At 37.2% G+C, this 27,826-nt stretch overlaps 2 protein-coding genes across 2 annotated transcripts; one reads left to right on the top strand and one right to left on the bottom strand.

Annotated features, from left to right (window-relative positions):
- Positions 1-6,060: 6,060 nt before the first annotated feature.
- On the bottom strand, positions 6,061-7,011 carry Olfr1317 (olfactory receptor 1317). Its single transcript, NM_146448.1, has one exon. The coding sequence runs from the start codon at positions 7,009-7,011 to the stop codon at positions 6,061-6,063; it is 951 nt and encodes a 316-aa protein (NP_666659.1).
- Positions 7,012-18,142: 11,131 nt separating this feature from the next.
- Olfr1316 (olfactory receptor 1316) lies at positions 18,143-19,087 on the top strand. The gene has a single exon (NM_146742.2). It carries the CDS (start codon positions 18,143-18,145, stop codon positions 19,085-19,087), a length of 945 nt encoding a protein of 314 aa, NP_666953.1.
- Positions 19,088-27,826: the final 8,739 nt, after the last annotated feature.

The following is a 27,826-nucleotide window of genomic DNA, read 5'->3' as shown; positions in this document are numbered from 1 at the left end:
TTTTGAAATAAAGGTTTATATGATTTAGAATTTTAGTAAGAAAAGAAAAATTCAAGTCCATTCATTTCATATTTATAACCACACTACATCAATTAACTTTTAAAATTCTTGCTGGGAAATTCTTGCACTGTGAAGAATAGTATGCCAGGTCAGCCCACAGGAATCAGTTCCCATGGGAACTACAAGGCCATGCCATTTAAAGAAATCATTTTATTTCTATAATCCTCCATTTTCTAGTTCAGAAAATGGGTAAAGTCTCCTAGGGTATAATTAATATAAAACTAATATGATGCTTTATAAAAACTCTTTGTTGAAGATATAATGCATGATACAGTACTTGCTTACTAAGTGAGTTTGATGCCTTGACTTTGATAACCAGCATGTCAACCAATTCAAGTCAAATCAAATAAAAATCACAACAACAACAACAACAACAACAACAGCAACCCTACAGTACACTACACTACACTATACTACACAAAACAAAACCATTTTGCTAATGACAAAACACTATTTAGGACAAGCTTATTACTTACATGCTGATCATTTTATTACTAAAAGTATCATCCATACACAACATAACAATGCAGTTGTAATACAAGCTACATTTTATTGACAGCAAAAAAAAAAAACAAAACAAAAAAAAAAAAACCCAAAAAAACAAAAAAAACAAAAAAACCCAAACAAACCAAAAAAACAAAAAAACCAAAAACCAAAAACCAAAAACAGGTAAAATCACCACTGGCACTTGAATCTTTTTTTTTTTAATTGGGTATTTATTTCTTTTAAATTTCCAATGTTATCCCAAAAGTCCCCCACACGCTCCCCCACCCACACCCCAACCCACCCACTCCACTTCTTGGCCCTGGCATTTCCCCTGTACTGAGGCATATAAAGTTTGTACGACCAATGGGCATCTCATTCCACTGATGGCAGACTAGGCCATCTTCTGACTCATATGCAGCTAGAGACATGAGCTCCGGGGGGGTATTGGATAGTTCATATTGTTGTTCCACCTATAGGATTACAGATCCCTTCAGCTCCTAGGGTACTTTCTCTAGCTCCTCCATTGGGGGCCATGTGATCCATCCAATAGCTGACTGTGAGCACTCACTTCTGTGTTTGCCAGGCCCCGGCATAGTCTCACAAGAGACAGCCATATCTGGGTCCTTTCAGCAAAATATTGCTAGTGTATGCAATGGTGTCAGCATTTGGAAGCTGATTATGGGATGGATCCCCATACATGGCAGTCTATAGATGGTCCATCCTTTCATCTCAGCTCCAAACTTTGTCTCTGTAACTCCTTCCATGGGTGATTGTTTTCAATTCTAAGAAGGGGCAAAGTGTCCCCACTTTGGTCTTCGTTCTTCTTGAGTTTCATGTGTTTTGCAGATCGTATCTTGTATCGTGGGTATTCTAAGTTTCTGGGCTAATATCCACTTATCAGTGAGTACATATCATGTGAGTTCTTTTGTGATTGGGTTACCTCACTCAGGATGATGCCCTACAGGTCCATCCATTTGCCTAGGAATTTCATAAATTCATTCTTTTTAATAGCTGCAATAGTCACAAATAATATAAAATACCTTGGCGTGACTCTAACTAAGGAAGTGAAAGATCTGTATGATAAGAACTTCAAGTCTCTGAAGAAAGAAATTAAAGAAGATCTCAGAAGATGGAAAGATCTCCCATACTCATGGATTGGCAGGATTAACATTGTAAAAATGGCTATCTTGCCAAAAGCAATCTACAGATTCAATGCAATCCCCATCAAAATTCCAACTCAATTCTTCAACAAATTAGAAAGGGCAATCTGCAAATACATCTGGAATAACAAAAAACCTAGGATAGCAAAATCTCTTTTCAAGGATAAAAGAACCTCTGGTAGAATCACCATGCCTGACCTAAAGCTTTACTACAGAGCAATTGTGATAAAAACTGCATGGTACTGGTATAGTGACAGAAGAGTAGACCAATAGAATAGAATTGAAGACCCAGAAATGAACCCACACACCTATGGTCACTTGATCTTCGACAAGGGAGCTAAAACCATCCGGTGGAAGAAAGACAGCATTTCCAACAAATGGTGCTGGCACAACTGGTTGTTATCATGTAGATGAATGCGAATCGATCCATTCCTCTCTCCTTGTACTAAGGTCAAATCTAAGTGGATCAAGGAACTTCACATAAAACCTGAGACACTGAAACTTGTAGAGGAGAAAGTGGGGAAAAGCCTTGAAGATATGGGCACAGGGGAAAAATTCCTGAATAGAACAGCAATGGCTTATGCTGTATGTAAGATCGAGAATTGACAAATGGGACCTCATAAAACTGCAAAGCTTCTGCAAGGCAAAAGACACTGTCAATAAGACAAAAAAGGCTATCAACAGATTGGGAAATGATCTTTACCTATTCTAAATCAGATAGGGGACTAATATCCAATATATATAAAGAACTCAAGAGGGTGGATTCCAGAAAATCAAATAACCCCATTAAAAATGGGGCTCAGAGCTAAACAAAGAATTCTCACCTGAGGAATACCGAATGGCTGAGAAATACCTGAAAAAATGTTCAACATCCTTAATCATTAGAGAAATGCAAATCAAAACAACCCTGAGATTCCATCTCACACCAGTCAGAATGGCTAAGATCAAAAATTCAAGTGACAGCAGATGCTGACGAGGATGTGGAGAAAGAGGAACACTCCTCCATTGTTGGTGGGATTGCAAGCTTGTACAACCATTCTGGAAATCAGTCTGGTGGTTCCTCAGAAAATTGGACATAGTACTACCGGAGGATCCCGCAATACCTCTCCTGGGCATATATCCAGAAGATATCCCAACTGGTAAGAAGGACACATGCTCCACTATGTTCATAGCAGCCTTATTTATAATAGCCAGAAGCTGGAAAGAACCCAGATGTCCCTCAACAGAGGAATGGATACAAAAAATGTTGTACATTTACACAATGTAATACTACTCAGCTATTAAAAAGAATGAATTTATAAAATTCCTAGGCAAATGGATGGACCTGGAGGGCATCATCCTGAGTGAGGTAACACAATCACAAAAGAACTCAAATGATATGTGGATATTAGGCCCAGAAACTTAGTATACCCAAGATATAAGATGTGAGGAGCTGCCCTCACATTCGCCATTACAAGATGGCGCCGACATCCTGTGTTCTAAGTAGTAAACAAATAATCTGCACATGTACCGGGTAGTTTTCCACTCCATGTGCTCTGCCTTCCCCGTGACAACAACTCGGTCGATGGGCTGCAGCCAATCAGGGAGCAACACGTCTGAGGCGGAGGACAATCCTCCATAAAAGGGACGGGGTTTTGCCATTCGTCCCTCTTCTCCTCTTGCTCCTGAAGAAGTAAGCAATAAAGCTTTTGCAGCAGAAGATTCCGGTTGTCCTGAGCGTGTTCTTGCCGGTGGGGACAAAAGCTCAGGATAATAAGATACAATTTGCAAAACACATGAAACTGAAAAAGAACGAAGACCAAAGTGTGGACACTTTGCCCCTTCTTAGAATTGGAAACAATCACCCATGGAAGGAGTTACAGAGACAAAGTTTGGAGCTGAGACGAAAGGATGGACCATCTAGAGACTGCCATATCCAGGGATCCATCCCATAATTAGCCTCCAATCGATGATACCATTGCATACACTAGCAAGCATTTGCTGAAAAGACCCTGATATAGCTGACTCTTGTGAGACTAGGCCGGAGCCTAGCAAACACAGAAGTGGATGCTCACAGTCAACTATTGGATGGATCACAGGGCCCCCAATGGAGGAGCTAGAGAAAGTATCCAAGGAGCTAAAGAGATCTGCAACCCTGTAGGTACAACAACATTATGAACTAGCCAGTACCTCGGAGCTCTTGACTCTAGCTGCATATGTATCAAAAGATGGCCTAGTTGGCCATCACTGGAAAGAGAGGCCCATTGGACATGCAAACTTTATATGCCCCAGTACAGGGTAATGCCAGGGCCAAAAAATGGGAATGGGTGGGTAGGGAAGTGGGGGAGGGTATGAAGGACTTTTGAGATAGCATTGGAAATGTAATTGAGGAAAATATGTAATAAAAATAATATTAAAAAAAAGAAAAAAGAGAAAAAAAATCCAGTGTGTCATTTATCATACATAGTCATTTATATGAATGTGGTTATGTGTGTATGTGTGTGACTGTGTTTGTGTGTGTATATATGTATGTGTGTGTATGTATATGTATGTGTTTGTGTTATGTGTGGGCCTGTGTGTGTGTATGTCTATACGTGTTTGTATGCAAAATAAGAAACTAAAGCTGACAGCAACTAAACCAGAACAAAATAAAATGCAGAGTCTAGAAAAGAAGGAGCAGAATCTAGGTTTCCTTTGCAACTAAGACGGATTAGTTATGCCAAGATCAAGGCAAGCAGAAGAGCCAGCGCTCTATAGGAAAGTGACAATCTTATTAGTATGCTATACATGTAATTTCTCTTTCCTTATTATTTCCTGAAGTTCAAGACAGAAGCCAGCATTGAGCCTTTGGAGGATATTTCAGAGGGGTTTTGAAAAAATTGTCTCTAAAAAATTTTGTCAGTGCAGCTGTTTTCTAGTTCATGATGCTCTGATACTGTAGCTGAGAGTCAATGGAGTGTTTGTGCAAGACATTAATGAAAGATACTGTTTGAAGCTCTTAGCATTGCTTTTCTTCTGTCTTTCTCATAGATTTTTTGCAAGAAGAGCTGTAGGTAATTTGGGAGTCCATACATGACAGGTCTGCTTTATATCAGTTGTGTAACCCAAACTTGAAAATTCAGTATATTCAGGTGACACCTGGTTTGAATCATTGGTAACATAAGTTGGGAGATACTCTCCCTAAATTTTGTATTAATTATAACAAGTATATGTAAAGTAAACAATATATTATATGAAAAGCATAATCCATTTCTTCCTCATTTTATACATCTATTTATTAATAGTTTGTCATGCTTTTTATATTATAATTTCTTCATTTTTCTTCTTATATAGTTCTAAACAAGGTTTATAAAATATTATTATTTTGTAGTTTACTACTAAATCAGTATTTTCACATTTTAGCTAGAAAATATTTAAAAACATTTATAATGACTTACAGGTTGCACATATTTCTTTGCAAAAAAAAACTAGAAAAAGAGGGAGTGTAATATTTTTCATATACATATGTGCAATATTAACCTACATCTTCTAGTCTCAAAAATATGTACTATCTAAAATTATTAGATTTTTTCCTCTGTAATTGACCACAAAGCTTACTTTTCAATTATAACTACATGTAAAACTGCTAGAAATAGTCAAATCTGCCTGCCATTAACTAATTCAGATGATAAAAGTCTTGAATTCTTGAATTCATCCAGCTAAAGATCTTTATTTTGTATATTCCTGTTGCTGTACAGATACTGAGCATTTCACAAGGCATGAATTAAGGTGGTTGTGCAGATTAGAAAGAGCTATCTCTGTCTCTGAGGACCAGTGCCAAAGAGAAGTTTCCATCATTTGTGATGATAACAAAGCATGTTCAGTGTGTGAGATTTCAGCAGTTGTTGTCACTTTCATATGGCATCTGACAGAAATCATATTTTAGGTTCGATTTACTGCTTTTCAGTACTTTCAGAAACCAGAAATTCTTTAGCAAAACATGATCAGGTCTGCAGAGAATACTTGAAGAAGCACTGCACAGTAGATATTTAAAACATTAAGTTGAAGAGACTTTTCAAATAGTTTTTTTGTAAATTAAAAATATTTAATAAAATATATATTTAATTAAGCTACAACTACATTATTTATTTCTTCCATTTTCTCCTTTGTATCCCTCTCATGTCTGACAACTCTTCCATACCAAATTCAAGGGTTCAGTTCTTTTACTATTTTCACATGTACATATAAATTATACACACACACACACATGTATACATACTATATAAAATGTACATACAACATGCTGAGTCTATTCAACATTGTTTGCATGTATATTTGTCTAAAGAAGTCTACTCAGTACAGAATAAAAATGTTTTATCCTCCAGAATGTTTAACTTCAATTTGAATCTCTTAAGCTGTCAATGAAACTTAAAGCCCTAGCAAAGAGTCTCCTCATTGCAACCTTCATTTCCTTATTTCTCAGTGTATAGATGACAGGATTCATAGAAGGAGTGATAATGGCATCGAAAATTGCTAAAAATTTATCTATGGGTAAAGTCGGGAAAGGCCACACATAGACAATAATGCAAGGACCAAAGAAGAAAACGACCACAGTGATGTGAGCTGAGAGAGTGGAGAGGGCCTTGGAGGAAGCACCTGAGGAGTGTTTACGAACTGTGACCAGGATGAAGATGTAAGACACAATCAGGATGAAGAAGGTGGCCATGGAGATGAAACCACTGTTGGCAGTGACCAGGAACTCCAGTCTGTATGTGTCTGTACATGCGAGTTTGATGAACCGAGGAAAATCACAGTAAAAGCTGTCCATTTTATTAGCTCCACAAAAGGGTAAATTTACAACAAAAGCCAATTGGGCCACAGAATGGATAAGGCCAATGATCCAAGCAAGAGCCAAAAGAACAATGCACATTCTGAGACTCATGATGGTCAGGTAGTGGAGGGGCTTACAGATAGCAATGTACCTGTCATAGGCCATGACTATGAGCAACACCATCTCTGTTCCCCCAACAGTGTGGATGAAGAACATCTGAGTGATGCATCCGTTCAAGGAGATGACTTTGTGCTTCCTGAAGAGGTCATAAATCATCTTTGGAGTAGCGATGCTGGACACACCTGTATCAATGAAGGAGAGGTTTGCCAGCAGGAAGTACATGGGGGAGTGCAGGTGGTGGTCTGAGATGATTGTGAGCACAATGAGCAGGTTCCCCAGCATACTTGCCACATAAAATACTGTGAAGAACAGAAAAAGGAGAATCTGAATTCTCCATGAATTGGTGAGGCCTAGTAACAAAAATTCTGATACCACTGAGTGATTTCCTCCATCCATCAACTTGTGCAAGTTTGACCATGAGTTGACTATCACCTGAAGGGCACAAGAGGGGAAATTAATATTTATGCAAAAGAGTTTTCTTGATTATAAAGTAATGAGCCAAATACAAGAAACTAAAACAACCTGGTGTTTTACAGTGGTATCATACAGAATCACAGAGAGATGAGGTACAGAACTTTTCTATGCTTACATATTTAGGGTGAGTTGATCATTTAAACCTAAATTTACTATTATAGTTTACAACTAAGAGAGGAAAAAATAGAAGCAAAGTACTTGAACATCTAAGGTGAGTCAAACAAGCTGTACAGGTTCTTGTCCTCACTACCTTCCACATGAGAAATTAGTTCCTTCCCTGGAATTTGTGCTTTCAGCTCCTATGCCTTACTTCCTTAATTTTTTCTGGAATTTATTTTGTTTAAATTACTGATACATCTTGTTTTCCTAGTTTTTCAATATTTTCATAAATGAAAAAATATCAAAAATATTAAAAATATTTTCTCAGTTAAACTAGTGCCTTTTCCTTAATTAAATTCTTTCTTAGATAATTTTATACATGTGTACAATGCTTACTGACCACTCATCCCCATCCCTTATCATATTCCACCCATCCCATTCACACAGCCAACAAATTCTTTTAATGTTAATATATATATATATATATATTTGTTTTGTTTTGTTTTGTTTTGTGACACCCCAGATTTTAATCAGGTCCACATGTGTAACTATGTGCCTGAAGTTCTCTTTTTTAGAGGCTGGTGTGCTCACTAAAGCGCAGACAAGTGGGGGTATTTGCTTTTCTACACTTCCTTTCCTAGGATCTATCAATTGCCAATAAATAGTACCCTAAAAGTCTCTGATCTTTCCATGAAAATTATATTCAGGGTCAGTCTGGGACCCAATGACCTGATTGGCTGCCCCCCAAAATACAAAAGAAGATAAATATACAACTTTACCATGAGCTCCAGAAACAACTCTGAAGAATAAACATGTCAGTCTCGTTTGTGAAAAAGATAATGAAGCTCTTCCCTGAGTTAGTCAACTGAATCTGTCCTCAGTTGATGGGAACCACTCTCTCAAAGAACTAAGAGAAAATGAGAAACTTCAATCACGTGAGAACTTTTAATTCCCTAAAGGAAAAACTGTTAAGTGGCAGGAATGAAAACTACGAAGCACAGAAGCTAATAACAGTAGAAAATATAGTTATAAAAAACTAAAAGGGTAAGAAAAATAAGAAGGGAATATGGAACATAAAATATGAAAATATTATGCACTTTTCCCATGTAATGCCTTTTTGTGATAAGTATTCTACCTTTCTTTTATAACCAGCTTGGAGCCTCCTGAACATCTTCTCCAAAAGCATGAGCAAACGTCACACATGCTCATTTGATCCTCTTCTCTCTGCTTCTACAACATACAAAGGAAACATGTCAAGAATAAATTGTAGCTTAATATGAGGTCAAATAATTTATGACCAATAGTTGTAGGCAGACCCTCTGTCCATAGGTAGGTTGAACTGATGTCTGCTTTGTTATGAACTATGTGTTCACACTCGTGTTTTATTTACGTGGTAGTGCTTTAAGTGGGGAAGTTCTCCAGGTTTGGGGGAGGATAACTTCACATTCTGACTGAGAGCATCACCTTTTCCAAAACAAAGAGCTTTATGTTGTTTTTCCCAAGTAAAAAGCTTCTAATTAGTTTGGTCCACTGAGTCTACACTGTCACCCAGGGAATAAAAAGGACAAAAGACATAAAGAACAAAAGCAGCTCATACATAGATGTTCAGAATAATTTTTGCCCCAGAATGAGTGATTAAAGTAACTGATGAGAAAGCCAACACCTCAGAAATCTAAGAGGCAGAGATGCTAGACAAAAAGTCAACTACTAATTCAAGAATTAGCAATGAAGACTCATTAAATAAGAAACAAGGGTAGGCCAAGCTGTCATTCACTTTGGCAATCTATGTCTTCCAGTTCCTTACAGTCCCAAGTCCAGAACTTAGGTTTTATATAGTTCTTATCTGAAATATGGTCAAATAATTGAGTGATAATTCCTAAGTAGAAGAGGTATTGCTATGTCACAAAGTTTTCTACCAACTCTCTGTGACCATATTTAACAACAGTGTATTTAGATAAAATACTGTTTCTATCAGTACACAGATAAATGATCACCAATTTTTATGAGATGCAAAGTAATGGAAACTCATACAGAGTTGGTGGAAATAAAGACTAGTTTAGATGCTAAGTGAATATGTGGAGATTCCTCAAATAATATTGGAATGTCAATAAGATGCTTACATAATCATATCAATTGCTGAATTATTAAAATTACAATGCATTGTAACTAGTAGAAAGAAAGAATTTATTAAGTATTGGCTATATGTTCTACATTGGATGCTACTTCTTGCTTTCCTTCACAATTTAGGTTATAGGAGAATGTGGCAGTGGCCTTGAAGTTTGACAATTGTATGTTGTTATAGGAATTATCTTGGAACAGTAATATCTGAAGAATGATGGAAATTATAGAAACATAGGAAACATTTCTTTAGGAAAATGATAGAATGTACATAACTGTTGTTAAATATGGTCACAAAGAGTTGGTAGAAAACTTTGTGACATAACAATACCTCTTCCACTTAGAAATTAGCACTCAATTATTTGACCACATTTTAGATAAGAAATATATATACAGAAACTGTAGGAAATATTCTGAAAATATATATTCCAATACACTAGAAAATATAGGATGACAAAATATTTAGGGATGCCAGACCTACTGACATTAAACCTGGAGGGTGCCTACAACCTAGGTAAATATCTGGGCAATGAGATTGAAGCAATAAAGAATTTCCCATCTATGAAATGCACAAAGCCAGGGGAATTCACTGATGTATCCTATAATTCCATTATTGAAGGCCTAATACCAATGTGTTTCAGACTATTTTATAAAACATAAATGGCAAGAACATTTTCAGATCCTTGTTCAAAGTTAGTATTATCCTAATATTAAAACTAGAGAAGGACACAACAAAGGAAATTTTAACCAATTTGTTCTTTTTGTTCAAGAAGCAAAAATGTAAAAAAATGGCACTGAAAAGAAATCCAAAGGAATTATAATATGAACAACTTATAATTTGCGAACATGAAAATTGTCTTTGAAAATATAACATCCCATCTTAAAGCTAATTCCTGAAAAAACCTAGAAATAAAAAAATATACTTGAGAGTATGATCAGCTTTCTACAAAAGCTTGAGAGATAACATTGTATTAATGTGGAAGAAGTAAAAATAATTCTATTTTCAGGTATATGAATAGATCCATCTATCTATCTATCTATCTATCTATCTATCTATCTATCTATCTATCTATCTATCTATCATCCATCTATTTATAGAACAGCAAATATTCTCAATAGTGGTGGTGAAAACACCCTGGAAAGAAGCCTCTTTAATACGTGGTAAGGAGGGGGAGGGAAAAAAAGGGGGGAAGGATCAAGTATGGGAAGAGAGAGAAGTCCAGAGGGTCAAGAAAATGAGCAGAAATATGTAGCAGTGGGGGTGGGGTGGGGTGAGGAACCACTAAAAAGTCCCAGATGCCAGGGAAGTGAGAGATTCCCAGGACCCAACAGGGATGACATTAATCGAAATACCCAACAAAGGGGAGATAGAACCTGGAGAGACCACTTCCAGTAGATAGGCATGGCCCCCAGTTGAGGGATGGGGTCACCTACCCATCTAAAAAAAATAACCCAGAATTGTTCCTGTTTATAGGAAACACAGGGACAAAAAAATGGAGCAGAGCTTGAAGAAAAGGCCATCCACAGGCTGCCCCACCTAGGGATGCATCCCATCTGCAGACACCAAACCCTGACACTATTGCAGAGGCCAAGTAGTGCTTATTGACAGGAGCCTGGTATAGCTATTCTCTGAGAGGCTTTGTCAGCACCTAACTAAGACAGATGTGGATGCTTACAGCCATTCATTGAACTGAGCCTGGGAACCCCAATGAAAGAGTTAGGGGAAGGACTCAAGGAACTGAGGGGGATTGAAGAACACCAATATCAACTAACTGGAACTCCCAGAGCTCCTAGGGACTAAACCACCAACCAAAGAGTATACATGGATGGGTCCATGGCACTAGCTACATATGTAGCAGAGGATTGCCTTATCTGGCATCAATGGGGAGGCCCTTGTTCCTGTGGAGGCTTGATACTCGAGTGCATGGGGATGCTAGAGCGGTGAGGTGGGAGTGGGTGGTTGGGTTGGGGAGCACCCTCATAGAGGCAAAGGGGAGGCGGGATGGGATGGGAGGTTTGAAGCAGGGAGACAGGGAAGGGGGACAACATTTGAAATGTAAATAAATAAAATAACCAAAAAATAAAATAAAAGAAATATTGCTCCCTATTTTTTTTAAATAAGCAGTGCTTGAAAAACTAGATATCTCCATGAAGAATACTTGAAGTAGATCAAGTTTTTTTCATTTGTAAAAAAATCAATTTAAAATGAACGAAAGGCATTAATTTAACAATTGAAACTTATAGAGGAAAATATGATATATATATATATTCAAGATATATACACAGGCATTGAATTTTAAAATATGATCTCTATAGCAAAGGAAAAATTAGAGTAGTAGAAGAAATGGAACTAAATCAAATATATAGTTTCTATACAGAGTGAAGATGCAGAACCCAGAATGGGAGAGCTTTGACCTATCTACGTCTTAAAGAGAATCAATAGTCAAAACACACAAAAACTTAATATTAAGCCAAAAAAGAAATGATTTCACAAAAATGCAAACCAAGCATAGGGTACCTTCTTGCGGATTGTTGGCCAGAAAGGTCCTAGAAGCCCCCAGTCAGTATACCTTGCTTGAACAATATAGAGAAATGAAACTGGAATTAGGTTGAAAGGTTACTCCATGTACTTAGGTTTCACAGTGAGAGATGATTTTATGGAGGCTGCTAGGAGAATAAAGGCATCAACAGTCTTACCCAGCTTGAATGTTATGAGCTACAATATTGGTCTGCTATGTAAGATTGGTTTCCTCATGCAATAATGACCTGTTGTTACAGAGCTAACCAGCTGTGTTTGGATTGAAGGTGACCCCAAAGGAGGAAATCCATACTGTATGCTGTTTTGCTGTTCATTTTTATATGTGCAGTTTTTTTAATTTCTTTTTTATTTTTATTTGTTTAGATATTTTCTTTATTTACATTTCAAATGTTATCCCTTTTCCTAATTTCCCCTCTGAAAATCCCCTCTCCCCTCCCTCTGCTCCCCAACTCACCCACTCTCATTCCTGGAACTCACATCCCCCTATACATAGAGTCTTCACAGGACCAAGGGCCTCTCCTCCCATTGATGACTGAGTAGGCCATCCTCTGCTATATATATAGCTAGAGTTACAAGTTCCACCATGTGTCTTCTTTGATTGGCTCTGGGGGTACTGCTTAGTTCATATTGATGATCCTCCTGTGGGACTTCAGACCCCTTTAGCTCCGTGGGTACTTTCTCTGGTTCCTTCATTGGGAACCTTGTGCTCCATACAATGGATGACTGTGAGCATCCATTTCTGTATTTTCCAGGTAGTGGCAGAACCTCCCAGGAGACATCTATATCAGGCTCCTGTCAACAGGCTCTTGTTGGTATCTGCCTAATGTCTGGATTTTGTGGTTGTTTATGGGATAGATCCCCAAGTGGGGCAGTCTCTGGATGGTCATTCCTTCAGGCTCTGCTCTGAACTTTGAATCTGTAACTCCTTCCATGGTTATTTTGTTCTCCATTCTAAGAAGGAACGAAGTATTCACACTTTGGTCTTCCTTCTTGAGTTTCATGTATTTTGCAAATTGTATCTTGGGTGTTCTAAGTAACTGGGCTAATATGCACTTATCAGTGAGTGCATATCATGTGTGTTCTTTTGTGATTGGGTTACCTTACTCAGGATGATATCCTCTAGATCCATCCATTTGCCTAAGAATTTCATAAATTCATTGTTTTTAATAGCTGAGTAATACTCCATTGTGTAAATGTACCACATTTTCTGTATCCATTCTTCTATTGAGGGACATCTAGATTCTTTCCAGTTTCTGGCTATTATAAATAAGGCTGCTATGAACATAGTGGAGCATGTATCCTTATTACAAGTTGTAACACCTTCTGGGTATATGCCCAGGACTGGTATTTCTGGATCTTCTGGTAGTACTGTGTCCAATTTTCTGAGGAACCTCCAAACTAATTTCCAGAGTGGTTGTACCAGCTTGTGATCCCACCAGCAATGGAGGAGTGTTCCTCTTTCTCTATATCCTTGCCAGCATCTGCTGTCACCTGAATTTTTTATCTTAGCCATTCTGACTGGCGTGAGGTGGAATCTCAGGATTGTTTTGATTTGCATTTCTCTGATGATTAAAGTGGTTGAACATTTTTTCAGGTGTTCTGAGAAGTGCAGTGTTTTTTGACTATCTTTAATTATATAACAATGTGAGCGTTCTTTTAAATGGCTTTAAATTCAAAAATTTAACTTTTTTGGTATAGCATAATTTCTAAATTTACTATTGTTTTCAGTTTTTTCACTTTCAAATGTTAGTATTTAGAATGAAGCTTTGTACAATTAATTTATGTAGAAATCTATAGTTATATACGATATTAAAAGGAAGTCAAATATATTTTTATTTATTAAAGGAGATTGTTAAAGCAACTTTTGGAGTTTCTTTGGTGTATACTTATTTTTAGTCAATAATTACCTACTTTTAGAAATTAATTACACTATTTATAAATACATACAACAAAATTATACAATGATAAAACACTTCCCATTATTGCTTCCTGTTATATTTCTATTACGGTCTAATGAGATCTGAAATTCTTTGGTTGCACTGAATGAATCAGGTGGTCCTCCAGGGAAAAAGTCCCCAAACTACAAGCATTTTAAAACTGCATTGGTCATTGGCTACTAATATATGATTAGTTTTATATACTCATATATTTTGATATCACAGCCACTTTATATGTTGGAGAACAGAGAAATCTGGATCCATGAGGTTCGTGTTCACTCTATGCAGGTAAATGGTCACTGGAAGGAAATTCAGCAATAAGAATAGTGATTTATTTATTGATATGACTGCTTTTAGAATTGCTATGAATTTGAGTTATATATTAAACTAGTTGAGCAAGTCTAAAGCAAATAGATAGCATTTAGCAAAATCAACTGAACAGCACAGATCTACTTGTAAAAACTTTATAAACATTGCTATTTTATTACAAGAAATATTGTTGATTTTTAGGTTGAGCTGAAGTATCTTGTTACCTGGGGAAATGTAAAAGGCATAAGTAAACACCAAATAGCTTTATAATATTTTTTATTTAGCATACCTGATAATTACCTATTCAATTCTCTGATGATTCATGAATAATCTTAGCCTCTTCTAGTTGAAAAATAAGAAGTATTTATTGATACAAAAACTGAAATCATAAAAGTTATATTTTCCTATCTATTGACTTTTAAAAGAGTTGGGCATATTCTGATCATCTCTAGAACAGAATTAAGGTTATTGGAAGTGTTCCAGTGTGAAGAGTGTCATTGACACTTGCTAAAAACCTATCACTATGTGTAATGAGCATATGCCAATATATTCTTATGTATAACATAACTGAAGTTACTATATATTATTGTTAAAATTACATAGTTTCTAAAGGATAGCTCTGAAAAATCTATGCTTGTCATTCCCCATAAATTATCCATAATTTTTCTAAAGCTATCTGGTTTCTTTTTCTCCTCATAGTTGTACACATGCTATTCAATTTCCCCAGGAATGTTTTTAGATTTTCTTTTAATCTCACTTATTTCTACTTTTTCTCCAAATCTTTACATCTATAATCCCATAATTTTAATTATCACTTTATAATTATGGTCAGTCGATTTCTGTATCTTCTTTGACTACATAATAACACATTTTTATTATTTTAAGCATTAAGATGTCCTTTTTATGTTTCAACAAAACTTCATATCATGTTCTGTGTTTATGAGTTCTGTGGCACATTGGCTAGAAGAATGTTGCAGTCTTTAGGTTTATGGACATTATGGTCTATTTGGGAAGCGATTTTAATGAGTTAGATTTGTAGCAAACACTTAAAGAGGCACACAAATGTTCTTTGAAAGCAAATAATTTCAGATTTAAGTTTATGTTTTACTTAAACATAAATAATATGGATATTATATATTGTCAAATAGGAGCCCCTTATATTTTGAAAAATCTCTTATTAAAAGAAAAGTTAATATATTTTGGAATGTCTTTCAGTGAAGTTTTTTGATACTCACAGCTTGCTAATACTTTGTTTCTATTCATTCTTTTATACCATGAGTCCAGATCATTCATGTGCAAATGGAAAATATAAAATAAGATTAACTTTTACCAAACAGTTTTATATGGAATACTTACATGCTGGATATGTGATTATGTTCTTTAATTATGTTATTACTAATTGTATTATAAAATCTTTGATTTAAAAATATGTTCAATAGACAAACAGACTGAGAGTCAGGGTCTTATACCTACTACTAATTTGATGGTGGATGAACCACATGGTAATTTTTTGACCAGAATTCAAAGCTCATATCATGTTTATTGTATTATGTTTCTTCACTAAGTAACTATAATAAAATATGTTGTTGGAACATAATGTAGTTAACTACATTGTTCCTTTTAGATTGTTGTTTTCCAGGCACATACTGTGTACTCCAGCGTAGTGATTCTAACTTACCCCTACTGTTCCATGGACCAATGTCTTGAGTTTAAATTGAGGCATTTTAGTTGTGTTATGATAGAAATATTTCTAAGCACCTACGATTTCTGTGTCTGACATAATGCACACTGGGAACTGACAGTTACAGAAAGGCTTACACCTCACTTGTTAATTCTTTCAGAGAATACAAATACACATATGCCATGACATTTGTGTTCAATATGTTTTTTAGTATTTGGTTAGTATTATAAAAGATTTAGTCAATTTTAGGGATAGCAGAAAAAAATAAAAAGAGCCATGAGTTTAAAAGAGAGCAAGAAGATGTGTACAGGAGGGCTTGATGGAGAAAAGGATTAAGAAAAGTGATATAACTGGATTATAATCTCAAACTTAAAATAAATAATAAATGCTAATAATACAAAGACCTCATAGTTTGGTTATTCATTTAATAAACCTTGATGTTCTCTGTCTTCCAGAAGTATGAGCGTGGAAGAAGGGCTTATTTGCCAGCATAAGATTGTGTTACTGGACTTCAAAAGGAGGTTGTTTTCATGTGTGGAGCAGGCTGTAAATTAATCTTGAAACAAAAATCAATTATTTCCCTGTTGGCCAGCCTTCTCTCTCAAAAGGAATATATCTGTACCCACTGTGAGGGAAACAGAGGAACTTGAAATTCAGAGACATAATATGATAACACTGCAAAGTGCCACCCACTTCCCTGTGTGGTTGGCCAACTTTTCACGATTCCTAGGTGGTTTCCTCTCTCCAGTTTTATTAAGATATAACCTACTAATGACTGACTCTTATTTCTATGTAGAATCCAGTGTGATGTTTTGATGTGTATGTGCATTGTGAAACAATTAAACCAAACAACTTAGACGTCTCATACATTTATTTCCTGTGAGAACATTGACAATCTCATTTCAAACATTGAGCACAGCACTCAATGTATGAAACACAGTCAACCACAGTTATGATGATCCATGATGGATCTTCAGAAACAGAGGATCCTAGCAGAATATCTGTATCTTTTAACCAACATCTTCTCTTTCCACTTTCCAGTTATATTTTTTTTCTTCCCATTTTAGTGTTTGAATATGCTTGGCTCAGGGAGCAGCACTATATGAAGATTGGCTTTGTTGCAGGAGGTGTGGCCTTGTTGGAGAAAGTGTGTCACTGTGGCCATGGACTTTGAGTCCCTCATTCTTACTGCCTGGAAGCTGGAAGCCAGTCTTCTCTTAGTGGCCTTTAGATGAAGATCTAGAACTCTCAGCTCTTCCTGTACCATGCCTGCCTGGATGCTGCCTTGCTCCAGCCTTGATTATAATAGATTGAATCTCTGAGCTTGTAAGCCAGCCTTAATTAAATGTTGTCCTTATAAGTTTGCATTGCTTTTGATGGCTATTCACAGAAGGAAAATCCTAAGACATACATGGTATAACATATATTCACTTCTTTTCTGATCATGGTGTCTTTGGGTTCTATGTAATTGTGAGAATGCCAGTACTGACTTTTGTGTCTCTTTAATTTCATGTGTACCATTGACTCCTAGGAACAGGCAGATTTTTACAAAACAGGATTCCCTTCTTTTAAAAAAACTGAAGAATATTCCATTGTGTCTATATGTTAGTCTCTGTTTATATACTATTCAGTCAAAAGTCAATGAGAATTTAGATATTTCTGTATTGATTACTGTAAGTGATGTTGCAAGGAAAATGGGAAGAATTCATTTGCATATGATGGTGTAATTTCCTCAGGTTGCATAAGTTGTGGAAAACTGAGTATTGCTTAATCACATGGTAGCTTTAATAAAATCCTTCCTTCCCTCTTTACCTTCCTTTCTGCTCCCTCCTTTCCCTCTCTCTCTCTCTCCCTCCCTCCCTCCCTCCCTCCCTCCCTCCCTCCCTCCCTCCCTCCCTCCCTCCCTCCCTCCCTCTGTTCCTTCCTCCCTCTGTTCCTCTTTCCCTCCCTCCTTTCCTCTCCATTCCGAAAACATGGTCAATGCCTAATAAGTGTGTATGCTATTTCAAAGCTACCATATTTTGAAATTTTACGGATGCCTCATACAATTTTTTTGTAATGGAGTCTTAGTTTATATGCATATCAACAACTTAAAGATAGATCTATTTTTTTTTTTTACATCTACTCTGAGCTTTGGATAAAGAGTCTTTAACAGGTATAAAGCGATACTTACTTTTATTTTAAAGTTCATTCCTCAATATTAAGCAGTGTTCATTTTTCATATATCTGTCTTTAATTTGGTTTTAATGTTAGATTTTAAACAGGATTTCATATTTCTTCTTGATATATTCTATTAATATCAGCTATTGGTATATTATATTAATATAATTTATATTTTCCTGTTTCCTTCTCCAGGTAGTACTGACATACATGCTAATGGGGGGAGCAAACCTCTCTGTGGTATCAGAGTTTGTATTTCTTGGACTCACCAACTCCTGGGACATCCAGCTTCTTCTCTTTGTGTTCTCCTCTGTGTTTTATGTGGCAAGCATGATGGGAAACTCACTCATCATTTTTACTGTGGCTTCAGACCCTCACTTACACACTCCAATGTACTTTCTGTTGGCTAACCTCTCCTTCATTGACTTAGGTGTTTCTTCTGTTACCTCACCCAAGATGATTTATGATCTGTTCAGAAAGCACAAAGTCATCTCCTTTACAGGTTGTGTTATTCAGATCTTCTCCATCCATGTTATTGGTGGTGTGGAGATGGTTTTACTCATCGCCATGGCTTTTGATAGATATGTAGCCATATGTAAACCTCTCCATTACCTGACCATTTTGAGCCCAAGAATGTGTCTCTTCTTTGTAGTTATTGCTTGGATAGTTGGCCTTATACACTCTCTGGCTCAGCTGGTTTTTGTCATAAACTTACCTTTTTGTGGACCAAATGTGTTGGACAGCTTCTACTGTGACCTTCCCCGGTTCATCAAGCTTGCTTGTGTAGATACTCATAAACTAGAATTCATGGTCACAGCCAATAGTGGATTCATCTCTGTGGGCTCCTTCTTCATATTGATAGTTTCATATATTGTCATCATAATCTCTGTACAAAAGCACTCTTCAGGTGGTTTCTCTAAAGCCCTGTCCACACTTTCTGCTCATATCTCAGTAGTGGTTTTATTCTTTGGTCCTTTGATATTTGTCTATACATGGCCTACTCCCTCCGTACACCTGGATAAATTTCTGGCCATATTTGATGCAGTCATCACCCCTTTTCTGAATCCTGTGATCTATACATTCAGGAATCAAGAAATGAAGATGGCAATGAAGAGAGTGTTCAAACAGCTACTGAGTTATAGAAAGATATCTTAAGTGCTTGCCTTGTGAATGTAAAGTACATTTTCACTAATCTCAGTGGAAAAATTGCCTTTCTACACTCTGTCTCTATATATTAATATTTAATCTATTTTCTTCTGCTTAGGAGGGTGAGACAATCACTTCCAAAAATAGAAAAAAGTTACAGTCATTTACAAAGTAAATACTATAATAATACTGAGCCTCAATTCCCAAGGAATTTTTTTTTTCATCTAAAGTTTTGGATGTAAAGAAGCTGGAAGCCTATACCAAGACATTTAAAACAGAGAAATATAGGTTAAAAAAATAAATAACATATAGGAATTCTGGAAGTACATACTTGGAATATTTGTTTGTTTTTTAACCATACTTTTCATTCTTAAGAATTTCCTGCATGTATTCAATGAAATTTGATCTTTTTTTGTAATTATATATTTTCTTTATTTACATTTCAAACGTTATCCCCTTTCCTCATTTCGTCCCTGAAAATCTGCTATCCTCTCCTCCTGATCCCCAACCTACCCACTCCCACTTCCTGGCCTAGGCATTCGTTGGTACTGGGGCATAGAACCTTCAGAGGACCAAGGCCTCTCCTCCCATTGATGACTGACTAGGCCATCCTCTGCTACATATGCAGCAGTCTCTCATTGTGTTTTCTTTGATTGGTGGTTTAGTCCCAGGGAACTCTGGGGTTACTGGTTAGTTCATATTGTTCCTCCTAGGCGCTGTAAATCCCTTAATTGTTCTCCTTCAACTCTCAAACAGGATTAATTCCCAACTTCATCTCTCTCTCTCTCTTTTTTTTTGATAATTTGCTAAATTTTGTTAGTGCCTCCTGTGTGGGTTTAGGGCCATCTACTATAGCATGAGAAACCACCCATTGGGAACATTCCCTAAAAGAAAATTCTACTTTCCCTAGGAGCTATCAACTGCCAATGCCTTCTCAGTAAGGAATGAGGCCTGACAAGCATCCTTCCCATCTATTTTTGAAGTTTGGTTGGCTGACTCTTGGGTTCAACATGTGCAAGTAACTAGACGTTCATGATTATGACAGTTTTACAAAGTTCAGAAGGCAGTATTCCATTGCACTCTGCCTTATTCTTCTGATTTTCATTCTTTCAGCTTCTTCATCTACAATCTTCTTTGAGCCTTGGCAGTGTTGTGGATATTGATAATGATGCTCCATTTAGGACTGATCTCTTAGTCTTTTATTTTATCGCTTTGACCAATTATGCATCCCCGAATTGCTTTTGCCCACTATAAAGAGAAGCTTCTCTGACCATGTCTATGGATATAAAAATAACTATTTAGAAGTTAATGTGAAAGCAGAAGCATGGAGTGAAGTAAAGTAGCAAGCTGTACTATAGCACTCACGAGCTCCTCAGGCTTGAGTTTCTGAGGAGGATTATGCTCTCATGCATGCATGTAAATTTCTATTGTTAAACCTGCCTCAACTTCATCACAGATCCCTTAGTTACTCACATAACAATTGTGCCAACATGATACCACTGTTTGATCAATCATTATTACAATATGCAAGGTTCAGCACTGGGTAACACCATTGATTTTTTTTTTTTTTTATCTTCATGAGACCACATAGCATCTTTTGGCATTTTAAAATCCAGCTATCAGGAGGGTTTCCTTTTTAGTTCAAGAATGATTCATCTATACTCTGTGACCAAATGATTTGATGTCTTCAACAATAGGCTTTACCCATGTAGCTTTGGAGGGTAACCAAAGGCAATGTCATTAGCCTGTGTTTTTTTGGAATTCATTCCTTTTGATAGCTTTATCAGTTCTTATGGATATTATTTCATGTAGATGAATACTTGTGTATAGCCGACTTTTATATGTCTTCTTGCCAGATTTCAACAAATTACTTGCACAATCTGAAAACTATGGAAAGAAAGTGCAGCCATCTATATGTAAAAAGATAAATACATATAATGTGAAGCATAAGTAAGGTATAGAAGAGTCTATACCATAGGATGTTTTTCAATATAGAAAGATAGGGGACATGGATTACAGGCTATGATAAAAACATATTTGCCTATATGAATCATGTTTTAATTAAAAAATGAGAATAGATTCAAATACTCTGTGTAATTAGAAATTATTTTAAAAACCAATAATAGTACCCAATGATCTTTGCTTCTATTAGGTATTCTGTGACTTCAAATATTTAGTTTCATTTGCTCATGCTAACATTAGGTTTTAGCACTCATATTTAGGCATAGCTTTTGCCCTATCTAAAATTAAGCAGGTAATAAGTACATAGACAAGCATCACCAACAAAATACAAGAAATGGGAGAGAAAAACTCAGATATAGAAGATATAATTGAAGAAATCAATACATCGGTCGAAGTCTAAAATGTTACTGACATAAAACATCTAAAAAAAAAAATCTAGGACACTATGAAAAGACCAAACAGAGGAATAATAGAAATAGAAGAAGAAGACCTGAGGAAGTGCTCTGACCCCCTGACTCAGGGTAGATCACCATTTTCTCTCTGGCAACTCTCTAATGCCCATTCACTCAGGATTGCACATGCTACAGAAGCCGCACTCCAGCTGGGACAGCCCTGTTACTATGGGCTGTTTTTAGCCCTCTGTGCACCTTCCCTGCCAGAGGAGAGCTTGCCTCAAGAAAGTGTCTGACCCTGGGACTCAGGTGAGATCGCCATTTTCTTCCTAGTGACTATTTAATGGGCCCACCCAGTAGTGCACAGGCCGCAGAAGAGACAGAGCAGCTGGACAGGGTCCTACAGGCCTACATCTGCACCCAGGAGGTAGGACTGTGGCATAACCCTCTGGTCTCCCAGGAGTGCTGACACAGGCTTACAGACTCACAATTGGAACAAGCTCCAGCCGGAGACAGAAGGAACATCTAACACCAGAGATTACCAGATGGTAAAAGACAAACACATGAGTCTTACCAATAGAAACCAAGAATACTTGAAATCATCAGAACCCAGAACTCCCACCACAGTGAATCCTGGATACCCCAAAACACTGGAAAAGCAAGATTCAGATTTAAAATCATATCTCATGATGCTGGTAGAGGATTTTTAAAAAATTTTTTTATTAGATGGTTTCTTTATTTACATTTCAAATGCTATCCCAAAAGTTCCCTATACCCTCCCCCCAACCCTGTTCCCCTACCCACCCACTCCCACTTCTTGGCCCTGGCTTTCCCCTGTACTGGGGCATATAAAGATTGCAAGACCTAGGGGCCTTTCTTCCCAATGATGGCCAACTAGGCCACCTTCTGCTACATATGCAGCTAGATACACAAGATCTGGGGGTACTGGTTAGTTCATATTGTTGTTCCATCTATAGGGTTGTGGACCCCTTCAGCTCCTTGGGTACTTTCTGTAGCTCCTCCATTGGGGGCCCTGTGTTCCATCCAATAGCTGACTGTGAGCATGTATTTCTGTTTTTGCCAGGCACTGGCATAGCCTCCCAAGAGACAGCTATATCAGGATCCTTTCAGCAAAATATTGTTGGCATATGCAATATTGTCTGTGTTTGGTGGCTGATTATGGGATGGATCCCTGGGTGGGGTAGTCTTTGGATGGTCCATCCTTTCATCTTAGCTCCAAACTTTGTTGCTGGTAGAGGGTTTTAAGAAGGACATTAATAACTCGCTTAAAAAAATACAGGAGAACACAGGTAACAAGTAGATGCCCTTAAAGAGGAAACATAAATATCCCTTAAAGAATTACAGGAGAACACAAATAGGTAGAAGTCCTTAAAGAAGAAACACAAAAATCCATTAAAAAATTACGGGAAAACACAACCAAGCAGGTGAAAGAATTTAACAAAACCATCCAGGATCTAAAAATGGAAGTAGAAACAATAAAGAAATCACAAAGGGAGACAACTCTGGAGATGGAAAACCTAGGAAAGAAATCAGGAGACATTGAAAGCACACATTGCACTGCACACAATAATAGAGGGAGACTTCAACACCCACTCTAATCAATGGACATATCATGGAAAGAGAAACTAAACAGAGACATGGTGAAATTAACAGAAGTTATGAAACAAATGGCTCTAACAGACATCTATAGAACATTTCGTCCTAAAATAAAAGGATATACCTTCTTCTAAGCACCTCATGGCACCTTCTCCAAAATTGACCATATAATCAGTCACAAAATAGGCCTCAACAGATACAAGAATATTTAAATAATCCCATGAAACCTATCAGATCACCACGGAATAAGGGTGATCTTCAATAACAACATAAATAATAGAAATCCCACATACACGTGGAAGCTGAAAAACACTCTACTCAATGATAAGAAATAAAGAAGGAAATTAAAGAATTTTTAGAGTTTAATGAACATGAAGCTACAATGTACCCAAATTTATGGGACACAATGAAAACATTCCTAAGAGGAAAACTCAAAGTTCTGAGTGCCTCAAAAAAGAAACTGGAGAGAGCATACACTAACAGCTTGGTAGCACACCTAAAAGCTCTAGAGCAAAAGGAAGCAAATTCATCCAAGAGGAGAAGATGGCAAGAAATAATCAAACTCAGGGCTGAAAACAACCAAGTGGAAACAAAAAGAACTATTCAAAGAATCAACCAAACCAGGTGCTGGTTCTTTGAGAAGATTAAAAAGCTAAACCCTTAGCCAGACTAAAAGAGGGCACAGTGATAATATCCTAGTTAACAAAATCTGAAATGAAAAGGGAGACATAACAACAGACTCCGAGGAAATCCAAAACATCATCAGATCCTACTACAAAAGCCTATAATCAACAAAATTGGAAAACTTGGATGAAATGGACAATTTTCTAGACAGATTCAAGGCACCAAAGTTAAATCAGGATCATATTAATTATTTAAACAGTCCTATATTCCCTAAAGAAATAGAAACAGTCATTAATAGTCCCCCCGCCCCCCCCCAAAAAGCCCAAGACCAGATGGATTTAGTGCAGAGTTTTTTTAGACATTCAAAAAAGACCTAATGCCAATACTCCTCAAACTATTCCACAAAATAGAAACAGAAGTTACTCTATCAAATTCATTCTATGAAGACACAATTACTCTTATATATAAATCACATGAAGACCTAACAAAGAAAGAGAACTTCAGACCAATTTTCCTCATGAATATTGATGCAAAAATATTGAATAAAATTCTCGCAAACCCAATGCAAGAACACATCAACATGATCATCCATCATGATCAAGTAGGCTTCATCCTAGGGATCCAGGAATGGTTCAACATACAGAAATCCATCAATGTAATTCAATATATAGACAAACTCAAAGAAAACCACATGATCATCTCGTTAGATGCTGAGAACATTTGACAAAATCCAACACCCATTCATGATAAAAGTTTTGGAAATGATTAGGAATTCAAGGCCCATACCTAACATAATAAAAGCAATCTACAGCAAACCAGTAGCCAACATCAAGTAAATGGAGAGAAGCTGGAAGCAATCCCACTAAAATCAGGGACTAGACAAGGCTGCCTACTCTCTCCCTACCTATTCAATATAGTACTTGAAGTCCTAGCCAGAGCAATTAGACAACAAAAGGAGATCAAAGGGATACAAATTGGAAAGGAAGAAGTCAAAATATCACTATTTGTAGATGATATGTAGATGATATACTTAAGTGATCCCAAAAATTCTATTAGAGAATTCCTAAACCTGATAAACAACTTCAGTGAAGTAGCTGGATATAAAATTAACTCAAACCAATCAGTGGCCTTTCTCTACACAAAGGATAAACAGGCTGAGAAAGAAATTAGGGAAACAACACCCTTCACAATAGTCACAATTAATATAAAATACCTTTGTGTGACTCTAAAGAAGTAAAAAAATTTATGAGAACTTCAAGTCTCTGAAGAATGAACTCAAAGTTCTCAGAAGATGGAAAGATCTCCTATGTTCATGGATTGGCAGGATTAATACAGTAAAAATGGCCATCCTTCCAAAAGCAATCTACAGATACAATGCAATTCCCATCAAAATTCAAACTTTGTTCTTCAAGGGTTAGAAGGGGCAATTTGCAAATTCATTTGGAAATCAAAACCACCCCAAGATTCCACCTCACACCAGTCAGAATGGCTAAGTTAAAAAACTCAGGTGACAGCAGATGCTGGCGAGGATGTGGAGAAAGAGAAACACTCCTCCATTGCTGGTGGGATTGCAAGCTTGTACAACCACTCTGGAAATCATTTTGAAGATTCCTCAGAAAAATTGGGCATTGTACTACCTTAGGACCTAGCTATACCACTCCTGTGCTATACCACCCAGAAGATGCTCTTTTGTGTAAGAAGGACACATGCTTCACTATGTTCATAGCAGCCTTATTTATAATAGCCAGAACCTGAAAAGAATCTTGATGTCCCTCATCAGAGGAATGAATACAGAAATTGTGGTACATGTACACAATGGAGTAGTACTCAGCTATTAAAAACAATGAATTTATGAAATTCTTAGGCAAATGAATGGATCTGGAGGATAACATCCTGAGTTAGGTAACCCAATCACAAAAGAATACACATGATATGCACTCACTGATAAGTGGATATTAGCCCAGAAACTTAGAATACCCAGGATACAATTCGCAAAACTCATGAAACTTAAGAAGAAGGAAGACCAAAGTGTGAATACTTTGATCCTTCTTAGAAGGGGGAACAAAATACTCACGGAAGGAGTTATAGAGACAAAGTGTGGAGCAGAGACTGAAGGAATGACCATCCAGAGATTGCCACACCTTGGGATCCATCCCACACATAACCATCAAACCCAGACACTATTATGTATGCCAAGAAGTACATGCTGACAGTAGCCTGATATAGCTGTCTTCTGAGAGGCCCTACCAGTGCCTGACAAATACAGAAGTGGATGCCCACAGCCATCCATTGGACATAGCACAGGGTCCCCAAAGTAGGAGCCAGAGAAAGTAACCAAGGAGCTGAAGGGGTTTCTGCCCCATAGGAGGAACAATAATATGAACTAACAAGAAATCCCTGGGACTAAACCACCAAACAAAGAAATCATATGGTGGTACTAATGCCTCTAGCTGCATCTGTAGCAGAGGATGGCCTAGTTAGTCATAAATGGTAGGAGTGGCCCTTGGTCCTTTGAAGATTATATGCTCCACAATAGGGGAATTCCAGGGCCAAAAAGTGGGAGTGGGTGGGTTGTTTAGCAAGAGGAGGGGATAGGGAGTGGGGATTTTTGGAGGTGAAACCAAGAAAGGAGATAACATTTTAAATGTAAATAAAGAAAATAATAAAAAGAAAAGATAAAAAATTATAAAATTAAAAAAATCCAGCATGTCATTTATCATAGCCATTTTTATGAATGTGTTTACGTGTGTGATTGTGTTTATGTATATATATATATATGTATGTTTATGTGTGTATGAGTGTGTATGTGTATATGTGTGTGTGTATTTGTTTTTGTTTTTAATATTTTTTATTAGGTATTTTCCTCATTTATATTTCCAATGCTATCCCAAAAGTCCCCCATACCCTCCCTCCACTCCCCTACACACCCACTCCCACTTTTTGACCCTGGCGTTCCCCTGTACTGGGGCATATAAAGTTTGCATGTCAAATGGGACTCTCTTTCCGGTGATGGCCGACTAGGCCATCTTTTGATACATATGCAGCTAGAGTCAAGAGCTCCGGGGGGTACTGGTTAGTGCATATTGTTGTTCCACCTATAGGATTGCAAACCCCTTTAGCTCCTTGGGTACTTTCTCTAGCTCCTCCATTGGGGGCCCTGTGATCCATCCAATAGCTGACTGTGAGCATCCACTTATGTGTTTGCTAGGCTCCGGCATAGTCTTACAGGAGACAGCTATATCAGGGTCCTTTCAGCAAAAATTTGCTAGTGTATGCCATGGTGTCAGCATTTGGAGGCTGATTATGGGATGGATCCCTGGATATGGCAGTCTCTAGATGGTCCATCCTTTTGTCTCAGCTCCAAACTTTGTCTCTGTAACTCCTTCCATGGGTGTTTTGTTCCCAATTATAAGAAGGGGCAAAGTGTCCACACTTTGGTCTTTGTTCTTCTTGAGTTTCATGTGTTTTGCAAATTGTATCTTATACCTTGGGTATTCTAAGTTTCTGGGATAATATCCACTTATCAGTGAGTACATATCTGAGTTCTTTGTGATTGGGTTACCTTACTCAGGATGATGCCCTCCAGGTCCAATCATTTGCCTAGGAATTTCATAAATTCATTCTTTTTAATAGCTGAGTAGTACTCCATTGTGTAAATGTACCACATTTTTTGTATCCATTCCTCTGTTGAGGGGATTCTGGGTTCTTTCCAGCTTCTGGTATTATAAATAAGGCTGCTATGAACATAGTGGAGTATGTGTCCTTCTTACTGGTTGGGACCTCTTCTGGATATATGCCCAGGAGAGGTATTGCGGGATCCTCCGGTAGTACTATGTCCAATTTTCTGAGGAACCGCCAGACTGATTTCCAGAGGGGTTGTACAAGCCTGCAATCCCACCAACAATGGAGGAGTGTCCCTTCTTTCTCCACATCCACGCCAGCATCTGCTGTCACCTGAATTTTTGATCTTAGCCATTCTGATTGGTGTGAGATGGAATCTCAGGGTTGTTTTGATTTGCATTTCCCTGATGATTAAGGATGCTGAACATTTTTTCAGGTGCTTCTCAGCCATTCGGTATTCCTCAGGTGAGAATTCTTTGTTTAGCTCTGAGCCCCATTTTTTAATGGGGTTATTTGATTTTCTGGAGTCCAC

This window comes from Mus musculus, chromosome 2, assembly GCF_000001635.26.
Source record: "Mus musculus strain C57BL/6J chromosome 2, GRCm38.p6 C57BL/6J".
Lineage (NCBI taxonomy): Eukaryota > Metazoa > Chordata > Mammalia > Rodentia > Muridae > Mus > Mus musculus.
This window is presented reverse-complemented; position numbering and strand designations above follow the sequence as displayed.